At 37.6% G+C, this 13032-nt stretch overlaps 1 protein-coding gene and 1 non-coding gene across 4 annotated transcripts in view; one reads left to right on the plus strand and one right to left on the minus strand.

Annotated features, from left to right (window-relative positions):
- LOC108973418 (facilitated trehalose transporter Tret1) overlaps positions 1 to 12893 on the plus strand; it is a 29010-nt gene extending 16117 nt beyond the window's left edge. For 2 of the 3 annotated variants that reach the window (XM_018940674.1, XM_018940677.1), the window contains exons 3-6: positions 73 to 77; positions 6487 to 6637; positions 6733 to 6941; positions 11443 to 12893. In XM_018940674.1, the coding sequence (XP_018796219.1) occupies positions 73 to 77; positions 6487 to 6637; positions 6733 to 6941; positions 11443 to 12525 (1448 nt within the window). In that variant the 3' untranslated portion in view covers positions 12526 to 12893. Of the gene's footprint in view, positions 1 to 72; positions 78 to 622; positions 694 to 6486; positions 6638 to 6732; positions 6942 to 11442 lie in introns of those variants that run through there. The other variant, XM_018940676.1, reaches the window with a different exon arrangement.
- Positions 3270 to 3341, minus strand: Trnae-uuc. The gene has a single exon. It is a non-coding gene; the product is annotated as a tRNA-Glu (tRNA).
- Positions 12894 to 13032: the final 139 nt, after the last annotated feature.

The raw sequence follows: 13032 nt of genomic DNA on the forward strand, positions 1-13032 counted from the left end.
CTCTGCTAAAGGCAGAATAGCTCCTGTGATCTATTATAGGTCAAAAGAATCTTGCAGTCGCACAAGTACTTATCTTCGTCCTTCTGCCTGCAATACATACATTTTATAATTMATATAATAATTTGAACAACTACGCACCTCAAGATAGCAGGTCGATTAAATTGTGGTTGGGATTATTAAGGAAACCAAGAGGTTGGAATCTATAAAAAAATGAGGTTATGGAACAGAATTTGGAAAATGTTAAAAAAAAACTCACTAACAATGCAAACAACAGAAAAGTTTCCATCTCCCAGAGTTTCTAAACAAACTCTCAGCGGAAACGCAATACAACAAATACTTCACTTTTCTATCATATCACCAAAAATTCTCACGATTTTTATTTCATGTCACCAAAATTTAGGTTAGTGTGTGGAATTCAAAATTATTTCAGTTACTATTGTGTTATGAGTTCAGTGGACGGACCAAAAAATACCGACAGACAAACTAGACAAATTCAAAATGAATGTAAACACGGGTCTATTGTCTAGATAAAAGCGAAATTTTTAAAGGATTTGAGAAGGTCAAAAACGTTGTAAACAAAAGTTGTCCAAAAATGCAGCAAAGCGAGAATGTATGTCAATAAACCCGAACTCCACAAGTTACTACGGAAAACAGGTGTTACGGAAAAGACGGCGCTTCCGAAACAAAATGTGTGTATGTATGTAGGTATGAATGTTTGTATGCAAAATAATATACCATATAAGAAACAAGTTTTTTCAAAAATTAAATAAAAAAAAACCACCTAAAATAGAAATACACGGAGCAACAAAAAATAAATACAAAACAAAACTTATAAAAATTATAAATAGAAGTTCATAACTTCGCCTTAAAAATCGCCGTGTCTAAACCGGTTTTAGAGTCGCAATCTCTCAGACAAAGCTGTTCAGTATGCTCGATAGAACATTTATCGCATATGCATTTTATTGAAAAAAGATATAAAATTGCATACATACATAGTCACCCATAAGAGTCTTCAATTCGAACAGCCACAGATCGGTACTGCACCACGTTTACTCTAGTGATGCACATATTCAGAGATGGCGTACAGTGCACACGTAATACGACATTGCTGAATGGATACGTTAACAAACAAAAGTATCACATTTGGAACGATAATGATAAATATAGTTGAGTCGACGTTACATCTTCAAACAAATCACTCTCTGGAGTTCTCTATGAGAGGAAGATTTGCTTCAAAAGCAAAGCCAGTCACAATGCTACAGTCAATGGGGGCCATGTTTCATAACTTTGTCGTGCTGAATTGTATGATGTTGATGTGGACGACCTTTGGTTCCACCTAGACTGTGCTACAAGCCTTACAGAGAGCGAAACAATAAAATTATTGAAGAAACTTTTGATGAGCGTATTATCTCGGGTCGCGGCTCTATGGCATGGCTTCCAAGAATGCGCGATTCAACACCGCTTGGCAATTATTTGTTGGATTATGCGAAGTCGCTTGCTTTAAAATCAAAGTAAACAAGTAAGGAAGGGCTAAGTTCGGGTGTCACTGAACATTTTGTACTCTCGCATGACAAGTTTCATCAAGATATCTCAATTTTTGCTCAAGTTACAGCTTGCACGGACGGATAGACAGACATCCGGATTTCAACTCTACTCGTCAYCCTGATCACTTTGGTATATGTAACCATATATCTGACGATATATACCGTTATTAGCAACTTTATTGCGAGAGTATAAAAATGATGYCCTCTGAATTACATGAAAATATCTGAGAGATTTACCGATATTTTCGCTGAAAAATTAGGTTAGGTTAGGTTAGGTTAGGCACTGAGAACCTCGTGTTCGATATCAGGGACCTTGAAAACTTATAGTCCGATCACGACAATTTTTCCACAAGGGATACCTCAGCTCAAATACCGTATTTGTGTAAAGTTTTATTCCGCTATCATCATTGGTTCCTAATATATATATTATACAGAGAAGGCATCAGATGGAATTCAAAATAGCGTTATATTGGAAGAAGGCGTGGTTGTAAACCGATTTCATCTATATTTAGTACATATCAGGGTGTTAAGAAAATATTATATACCGAATTTCATAGAAATCGGTTGAGTAGTTCCTGAGACATGGTTTTTGGTCCATAAGAGGGCGATGCCACGCCCATTTTCAATTAAAAAAAAGCCTGGGTGCAGCTTCCTTCTGCCATTTCTTCCGTAAAATTTAATGTTTCTGAAATTTTTTGTTAGTCGGTTAACGCACTTTTAGTGATTTTCAACATAACCTTTGTATGGGATGTGGGCGTGGTTATTATCCGATTTCTTCTATTTTTGAACTGTATATGAAAATGCCTGAAGGAAACGACTCTATAGAGTTTGGTATAGTACTTTCCGAGATATGTACAAAAAACTTAGTAGGGGGCGGGACCACGCCCACTTTTCCAAAAAATTACGTCCAAATATGCCCCTCCCTAATGCGATCCTTTGTGCAAATTTCACTTTAATATCTTTATTTATGGCGTGGCAGTTGGCCGATTTTGCCAATCTTCGAACTTAACCTTCTTATGGAGCCAAGAAATAAGTGGACCAAGTTTCGTCATGATATCTCAATTTTTACTCAAGTTACAGCTTCACTGACGGACAGACGGACGGACAGACATCCGAATTTCAGGTATACTCGTCACCCTGATCACTTTGGTATATATAACCCTATATCTGACTCTTTTATTTTTAGGACTTACAAACAACGGTTATGTGAACAAAACTATTATACTCTCCTTAGCAACTTTCTRCGAGAGTACAAAAATCGTAAATATATTTCATATACATATGTATAAAAATGCAAAATGAATTAAGCGCAAGTTTACGAAATTACTATAAGAAATATTTCCCAGTATATTTCCAGCAATTACTTTAAAGTTAACCGCAGCAATTATTCGTGTTTTCATTTAATTTAGATTTTATTTAATTTTCCTKCCTTTCACTCACTTTCAGCTAAGTAATTTCATATACATRCWTACATATATACACATGTGAAACCATACATGAATATTAATTAAAGTAGCAACAGCAAATGTCACAACTAATTTACAAAACAAAAAAGTAAAACTATTAAAATAACCTTCGTATCAAACGCAAGGCAAACAAATGAAATCGAAAAGAATTTCTACAACAAAGTTTCTATAAATGGCGTGAGTGCAATTGAAAAAGTCTAAAAAGTAACACGCAAATAAAGAAATAATAAGCAAATTAAAAAAAAAAATTAAAATAATCTTCCCATACCGGGAATCGAACCCGGGCCTTCTGGGTGAAAGCCAGATATCCTAGCCACTAGACCATATGGGATACATTAAAGTATATTACAAATGCACTATCTAACCACCATTCATACGCGTAGGCACACGGTCACTCATGAAAACTAGCAGTACAGCTGCTAAACATGTTTACTAAAGAGAGCAGCTAAAAATAACAGCAACTACTCTCTTAACATCAACAGCCCATGTGTGGAATACAATGCTCGCGACAGACTGCAAACGACATCTGTCAAATATTAAAATACACACGTTCTTACGGACGGACCTATTTTGACAGCTGCACGACTACACAACAGCAGGCTGACAGTTGTCGTTTTCGCTAACTTCAATTTGATCCTATATTTGCCAACGACAGTAGGACGACAGTAGAGTTGACAGTAGAACGGAAGATAGAGAGATGAGGTAGAGTGGTGATGCCACTAATATGTAAAATGTAAAATTATTCAAAGCTCTAACAAACCTGACTCTACAAATAAAAGCATAAAATAGCTGTATTATATCATTTGTTATTACAAATGACAATTTAAAGCAAATAAATTTACCTATTTCTTTATTTTTTGCATAAAAAATTTCACTTTGAWCAAAATATTAAAATTTCATTGAAGGTATTAGTATGGCCACAACGAAATTGTGTACATGCAAAATGTTTTGTTCATGTAGTAGGATTCATAGCGCCATTTTCAGTTCACCGTCGCGCTGCTGCAGTCTGTCGCGAGCATTGTGTTCAACACATGACTGTAGTTATCCTCCTCCTCTAAAAGGTATAGCAAAACAAATGAACAATAATCTTATGGTAATGGAAGCAATAAACGACAGTAAAGTCCCCACTGCAGACTTTAGTTGCAGCACTATTATAAAAAATTTACAAACTCGTGAAACAATTTTTAATTATTTTTCAGTTATGACGGGACGGACATAAAATTATTAAAAAAAACTTATTCGGATCAGTTAAAGAATTTAGATCTGATATACACAWGTATTCGCGATATTTGCTTTGATTCAGCAATTAGAACTTTTTACTATAAATAGGAGGAGCCAATAATTCGTCATTTTAATGGTATGAGGAAATAGAGTAAATGGATGTTTATTCTGTAGAGATTTAAATRATGTCTTTAATTGCTTGGGCTAAAAATAAAAATGTTTATGAATTAAAAAAATAAGTGTATCTTGAATAAAGCCATGTTTAAAATAGCATCGGTTAAACAAAGAATAATTCTCAACAAAAACAATTAAAAAAAAAAATAGAAAGCAATTAAGAGAATGCGTCCTCGTAATTTCTCAACTTAAGCCATATTAACCTGTGGTCTACAGTATGGGTTTTATTTGATAGGCGCATTCTACATATCCATAAAATTAAAAAGCTAAAAACGGAAATTAAAAGACTCGGCTTCGCTTCATACTTTTTATTTRAAAATATCTTAATTTTAGGGCGCTAGGTAAATTGAATGTCTGACGACGCATCTACACCGTTTAGAGGCCAATTATGAAGCCAAAGACATTAAATTCTCACTCTATTATGTCCTCTCTAAACAACACTGTGCAAAATATATTTTAAGGTCTTTCTTCTTCTTCCTCCCTACYGATCTACAATAATCATTCTATGGTGATGTGTAAGCACTAATAATTTAATACTCTGCATCTGCTGTATGAGGTGTTCGCTGCTATGATTCACAGTTACCACGGCTGTCATTATGTCTTGCGCCCATTGCAGGTATATCGTGAAGTAGGATGTCAAAAGTTATGTAATTCTTTGAGTATTTGGTCTGGGAGTCGAAAGCGATTCTTGTATATYACCTCCCACTAGATTGTGTAATTTGGACCGAACTGTAAAGAAACTTTTTCCTGTATCCCTGTTCACCTCACCCCTTTCCCAATCTCCTCTGGAAGTTAAGTCAATATTGGCAACCCAGTTTAAGGTTATTTCTACAGGATTTCGAAACTATGTTGTGTTGAGTAGAAGCGGGAATTTATTAAGTCTCTTAGCTTGCTCCTTATTACAGATGACTAATAGAGTGGATCYTCTCAGTCTGGCCGTTGACTTCACTACCAGTTGCTTATAGAACAAGTCTGGGAACAGAACATGTAAAGCAACGTTAGTACCTGATTTGGGAATGTTCTGAGAGTTCCACTGATACATATAGATATGTATATACAAAACTAGCTGCTGTTTGTAAACTTTCCATAAGTCTTACTGTGTATTTATTTTCCAATATTGGTCACCATACCAATTTAATTGATATTACAATCGGCCTTCKAGCTGCTGTGTAGAGCCAATCAGTTACGCGGGCGTTAGACCCCATTTGGGTCCCACCATACTTTTCCAGGTATAAATTTTCGTAGCTGCTTTCTTAATCCAAGCATTCAATTTTTATTTTCAAGAGAGTTTCCACTCTAAAATTTGTCCCAAGTAACTTGCTTTCTCGCCAAGCCAACCATAGGTACTATTTATTAGTGGCAGCGTAACTTCGAGAATTCTTTGTTTCCACKTTAACAATATTTTCGAGAAATGTTTTGAAATTTCGTCATTTCACTGGTACGAAAAAGCCTTTTTACTCTCCGCTTACAAAAAATTATAGAAATCAATTCCGAATTAAACAAATACTTATACCTTTTAGAAAAAGAAAATATAAAATTCTACTCATATTAATATTTAAGTAGTGGAAATCCTACTTTTTAATGTAGCATATTTAATATTCCCATACTCTTACAATAATCAATAAAACTGTTAGTTTTTTTTTCAGTGAAATTTTGTTAATAATTAGTACAAAACCCAGTATTACGGTGGTTCAAACTTTAACAATTCACTTCCCTTAATGATTCCTAGCATCTCTGATCTATTTTATCACAAATAACACATATTCTCCAATGCCAAATAAATTGCAAATAACAAAATAATAATAATAAAYCGAAAACAGAAACAGCTACCCTAAAGTAAACGCTCTCTATATCAACACTTSAAATAGGTTACATTGTAATGAAATTACAAAAAATCATGTACATAACTGGTATGAGTAAGCAATGGAGAATATGCGAAAAATGCGAGTGTGTGTGCGTGAATCAATTTATAAGTGTATGTATTTAAGCTTTAAGTAACGCATTATTAAAATAGTTATTGAATGCACTCAAAATTTTTACTTTTTCTGCTTCCCCTTCTCTTTTCCTTTGCCACATGCCAACAACAGATTTTCTCCACCTGCGCTGTGCTGGTGCTTTCCGCCGCCTGTGGCATGCCYATCGGCTACTCAGCCGTCATTCTGCCACAATTATCGGATGTTAACTCGACCACAGCGGATATTGCCATTGACGTCGAAATGGGTTCGTGGATTGGTGAGTACAAAATTACATAACCACCGCATGCTTTACGGATTTGTTCTTTCGAGAGCACCAACTTATTTCACATTTTTCCATTCATTATTCTGCAGCAAGCGTTCACAGTTTGGCAACACCTGTTGGCTCATTAATTTCGGGTTCTTTGGCTGATTATCTTGGTCGACGCTCCACATTGCTGATTTCGATCGTTCCACTGTGCATGGGCTGGTGTACACTGGCGCTGACTCAGTCCTTTGGCGTCATCATTCTTGGCCGTRTACTTTGTGGTTTCTCTACGGGATTGCTCGGTGGACCGGGTCAGGTAAGTAATCAATTTTAATTTACTGAACAACAAAYCTTGAGGGTGGATATAGCATTTGGTAAAGGATTTTGTGAAGATCACTTCTTCAGTTTTATTGTACGTTATAATCAGTCCACCTTTGAACCCCATCTATCAGTATATAATGCTATTCTAACAACGATCTTTCAATGCCGTAGAAAGATTACGTTCAAGAAATATGCGTTCGGTATCTATAATGCACTTTCATTCCTATAATCTTCTTCTTCCTCTTAATTGGCGTAGACACTGCTTACACGGTTACAGCCGAGTTAACAACACCGCGCCAGTCGTTTCTTCTTTTCGCTACATGGCGATATTCCATGCGTAGCCAGGTCCYTCTCCACCTGGTCCTTCCCCTTCCTCTGCTTCCTCCGGCGGGTACAGCGTCGAATACTTTCAGAGCTGGAGTGTTTTCGTCCAYTCGGACAACATGCCCTAGCCAGGGTAGCCGCTGCTTTTAAATTCGCTGAACCATGTCAATGTCGTCATATATCTCATACAGCTCACAGTTCCATCGAATGCAATATTCGCCGTGGCCAACGCGCAAAGGACCATACAACTTTCGCAGAACTTTTCTCTCGAAAACTCGCGACGTCGACTCATCAGTTGTTGTCATCGTTAAAGCCTCTGCACCATATAGAAGGACGGGAATTATGAGTGATTTTTAGAGCTTGGTTTTTGTTCGTCGAGAGAGGACTTTGCTTCTCAATTGCCTACTCAATCCGAAGTAGCACCTGTTGGCAAGAGTTATCCTACGTTGGATTTCCAGGCTGACATTGTTGGTGGTGYTTACGCTGGTTCCAAGACTTCACTTACGACTTCAAAGTTATGACTGTCAACAGTGACGTGAGTGCCAAGTCGCGAGTGCGTCGACTGTTTGTTTGATGACAGGAGATTTTTCATCTTTCCCTCGTTCACTGCCTCACCCATCTGCTTTGCTTCCTTTTCCAGTTTGAAGAAAGCAGAACTAGCGACGCGGGTGTTGAGGCCGATGATATCAATACCATAGCATACGCCAGCAGCTGCACACTCTTGTAGAAGATGGTACCTTCTCTATTTAGTTATGTAGTTCRAATTATTTTCTCCAGAAGTCACACGATARGTAGTCGCATTGTCTGAGCCCTCGTTTGGTATCGAACGGCTCGGAGAGGTTGTTCCCGATTCTGACGGAGCTTTTAGTGTCGCTCAACGTCAGTTTACACAGCTGTATTAGTTTTGCGGGGATGCCAAATTTAGACATCGCGGTATAAAGGCAGCTCCTTTTCGTGCTGTCGAAAGYAGCTTTGAAATCGACGAAGAGSTGGTGTGTGTCGATTTTCCTTTCACGGGTCTTTTCCAAGATTTGGCACTGGTGAATATCTGGTCGGTTGTTTATTTGCCAGGTCTAAAGTCACACTTTCACACAATACGCTCGATAGAACCTTATGTGCGATGTTGAGGAGGCTAATCCCACGGTAGTTGGCGCAGATTGTGGGGTCTTCTTTTTTAAGAATTGGGCATAGCACACTTAAATTCCAGTCGTTGGGCATGCATTTGTCCGACCATACTTTGYAAAGAAGCTGATGCATGCTCCTTGTCAGTTCTTCGCCACCGTGTTTGAATAGCTCGGCCGGAAATCCATCGGCCCCCGCCGCTTTGTTGTTCTCCAGGCGAGTAATTGCTATTCGAACTTCTTCATGGTCGGGCAATGGAACTTCTGCTCCATTGTCGATAATATATATGTAATATTCTATACAAATTACGGAACTATTTTTTCAAATTCTTTTGAAATCGTCCTAAATCCTTCTTGGAATCAAAGAGTTCTTCGTGATGTTCGTGCGAATTCCAGGCCATTTATACTGCGTGCTGAGTATACAATATAGGTTGTCAAGCCGATATACATGGGTAAGAAAAGACGTGATGTAAAATCGTGGTCCATAATACAACTCTGGTAGTGTTCGACAGAAAGAGGCAGCGATGTACGGCTGCAAAAAACCTCTATTGATATAAACATATTCGTGTGATTAAGAGTTGTTTCGCTATTACACTTTGCATACGACCTTTAAAGAGATATCGCCATATATCAGTGAAATTAGTCCACTGACCAGGACAAGTCGCCAAAATGAGCTCTAAGAGCTCAAGTTCTAGAGATATAGATATAGAGAGAGCAGACAGATGTAGAAGAAGTTTACTATGCACTTAAATTTACATTAAATAACTAAGCGAACAGTTCCTAAGATTTATTAGAATTCGCTCAAGGGAGTGGTCTGCCAACAGAGCTTTTTAAGTAAACGGTACGGGTTTAACTGTTTTTGTAGACTCAAAACAAACAAAGTATATTCAAATCTCCAAATCTGCTTTGCAAATAATTCATAGCTCCTAACTAATACATTTCAATTATGAGAGTTGTTTCTAGAAGACCTTGGTTCGAGTGGCATCACTCCTACATGATGGCGACTAGTASCATAAATGACATTGTCATAATAGGGAAGCAAAAAACACGCATACAAATCATCAATGCCATTTTTAGTAAACCAGAAATATGGGTCATTCACACGAGGCATATTAAACTACTTTAGTTAAACGACGACCTTGTGTAACAGTGACACATTCACCGAGTTAACTACTGATGTCGCGCGCATTCAGAGATTTGACTGGGAGGGAGGAAGAGAATGCTTCTTCCACTACTTTTTTTTATTGAAAAATAGATACGCATAGATGTTTAGGTACAAAGAGCGAATTAGTTTACAATGAAAATCACGCATAGCAAGCACGCGGATTGCCTTGAACTCGCGCATAGTAAGTGAGTTCAAGACCGAGCGAATTGCTAGCTGCGTCTGAGACTTTCAGTTATTCTTCTCTTTTTTGAAAAGAAATTAAGTTATTTGTCAATATGCAGCGACTACTCAGTATGAGATTCCACATATAGTTAACTACACGCTGTCTAGCCACATAAGTAAGGTTATGTGCGCCATGGGAGATTGCATAATGTAAACAAAGCTTATTGTTGTCGTTTTACCGCTTACTTCCGTCAACAAACAWTCAATTTCTCAACGATTTACATACAGAACTATTCACATGTATCATCACCAACCCAACGCAGTACTCAAAATAATTCTAATAAAGAGTCCTATGAAAAGTAAATCTTATTTGTTCACCCACTCTGTCTCACTTCATACACCTCTAACGTCTGTTTCTATGGTGAAATTGGCGCGTAAATTTCAYTTCATCAAGACTTGTAATTCACTAGAATGCAATGGGCCGGGCACGTCTTATAAATGCGACCCTGRCGTGTCATCGCCTTTATCACAAGCCCACAACAAACATTCAACGCCAAGATTTGCATACTCTACTACTCATAACTTATTACGTTGGCGCATGGATAATTTTTATATACAGTTCCGGAATCTTGACCTTAGACTATAGTTGAGCGCTCGGCATTAAGTTGGGCGAAAGTTTAATGGAACTGCGCATATCCGCACTAATTTATACCGAATGATTGTTTGTGAAAAGTGAATTTTATTAATAGTTGGGTCCAGTAAAAAAGAGCAACCCAATTTSTACCATTACCCAATGAGGTGTCAGTTGACACGTTTTGTTTATGCGTTAAATACCGTTGTTTATATGCATATATGTAACTGCAAAAAGTTACGTTTATTTAGACTTTGCTGTCTTTATTTGTAACCTCGTCACCCTATTGAGTTTAATATGGTGCGTTGATGGTATTTGTATATATTTTATAATTATTTTGCGGAAGTGAGTCAAACTTTCCGTGTCCAAGCCCGGGATATGTCATATTATAACGAGACTGAATAAAATGGGATTAAAACCGAATGCTTTTACCGAGGGAAGTTTTCTATACTTTCCGCAGTAGAGTTAATTATTTGAGGTCAGAGATAAAAAGAAAAAGGATTAGGACGTTTAAGTCCTTGATACATATGTATACAAAAAAAAATCGATTTTTCGGCTCCACTACCAGAAATAGGCACAATAATAGAACTAGATAGTCCTTTTCTGTATCAATCCGCACCCTTCACTTAGATTAGGTAAGGTCAGATTATACTGGCCGGCTGTCACGCTATACATAGATCTAATGATCCTTAGTAATGGYAAATGGTGCTCAATTTGATTTGAGTTGAAGTATTCGTCATATAGGACGTCAATGGGGAAGGACTTGACATCTAATTTTGATACAACATCTAGTCCCTTGAACTGCGCATCCCTTAGATATCTTCGGAAAGTTCTTGATAATACTAGAAATAAGTATAGGATATACCATCTCTCTCATGTCATTCTTCCTTAACCTTAAAAAAGCGGTTCCTTCCGGTTTTGTACTMCTAGTCGTTTCAAGTTTTATATATTTTTATTCTTGAACTCTAGTATACGTGGAACAATAAGCTTTTGTAGATTTTTTCCATGACAGCAGTTCGTACATACAGATTAATAAATGTCGTTACTGAACGTTTTGAATAATTTCTAATAAAAGCTGTTACATTTCTTTCAGGTCTACATCGCGGAAACTGCCGAACCAAACCTACGCAGTATTCTCATTGGAGCACCATATGTTTCCTACTCACTTGGTATACTCATCGTCTACTCATTGGGCTCTGCGCTGCATTGGCGTAAAGTGGCTTGGTGTGCATGCATACTACCAATTTGTGCAGCCGTTGCCATCTTCTTGATACCCGAAACACCCGCTTGGCTACTGCGTAACAACAAGCAGGCCAAGGCGCAAAAAGCGCTAACTTTCTTGCGCGGCAGTGAGATAATCGCACGCAAGGAGATCAGTGATATGACCGAACGTTTGAGTAAAGAACGTGCCACCACGCGYACCAACGAGAACATTTTCCAGCTTTGCACCGAACGTTGTGCCATAAAGCCGCTTTTCATTGTAATTGTATTTTCAATACTGCAAATGATGTCCGGTTCGTTTATTGTCATCTTCTACGCAGTTGATATTATTGCCGATTTCGGCGCCGATGTCGATACTAAATCCGCTGCCATTTGGACAGCGGCGGTGCGCATGCTCTGCTCACTCACGTTCTGTGTGATTTTACTTTTCGTGCGTCGTCGTCGTATATTGGCAATTTCCAGTATTGGTTCGGGTCTCAGTTGTCTGATATTGAGCATATATATGTATGCACGCCTCGGTTTGCCGAAGAGCAATGCGGATGCGCTTGTCGCAGCCGGTTGTCTCTTCGCTTATATTGCCTTCAACACAGCGATTATGGTGTTGCCGGGCATTATGATTGGCGAACTCTTCCCAGCGCGTATACGAGGCCGTACAGCGGGCGGGGTATTTGCCGCAATGAATGTCAGTCTCTTTKCATTAACCAAAATCTTTCCGATGGTGCAGTCGATTATAAAAATGCGTGGTGTGTTTATGGTTTTCGCATTGTCGAGTTTTATGGTAACCATTTTCATGGGTCTTTTCCAACCCGAGACGAAAGGACGTTCATTGGATCAAATTGAAGACTATTTCAATGAGAATAATTGGTTGTGGTTCAAGCGTGACAAGAGATACAAGGAGGTGGCATTGAACAAGAAGGCCGAGAAGGCTGCTCTGAGAGSGGAAGTTAAGGTCTAAGCCGTAGGACCTGAAACGCATTTAACCTAAAAGCCAAATTATATGGAGTTAAAATTAGTTGTAATATACAATAGTATACGTATAAGAATAGAATGAACGTAGTATATTTTTAAAAGCTCATAAAGACCAACGAATTTCAGCATCCATGTGATTTTATAAAGAGTTATTCCAGTGATTACAATGTGATCAGACTTTGCAATCAATAATTATTGAAAATGCTACAAATCTTAAAACCGATTTGCATCTTAAATAATGGTTTCCAAATTAATACTAAAATTAATTCAAACTAAGTTAGTTACTAAGTCACTCAATTACCTCGTAAAACTTGCTTTATATTTAGCTTTAACTCATTAATACTTCTTAATGTTCTCTACGTACTTCTTTAGCTAATTAAGATAATTCGATTTTTATTAAATGCATATAATAAAATATAAGCATGTCTTTTTTATCCACTTTGAGGCAAAAGTGACTAGGTAAATTATAGTATTTATCCGTTTTTAACGAGCA

The sequence above is a fragment of the Bactrocera latifrons genome, unplaced genomic scaffold (assembly GCF_001853355.1).
Source record: "Bactrocera latifrons isolate USDA-ARS-PBARC rearing strain unplaced genomic scaffold, ASM185335v1 scaffold_478, whole genome shotgun sequence".
Classification (NCBI taxonomy): domain Eukaryota; kingdom Metazoa; phylum Arthropoda; class Insecta; order Diptera; family Tephritidae; genus Bactrocera; species Bactrocera latifrons.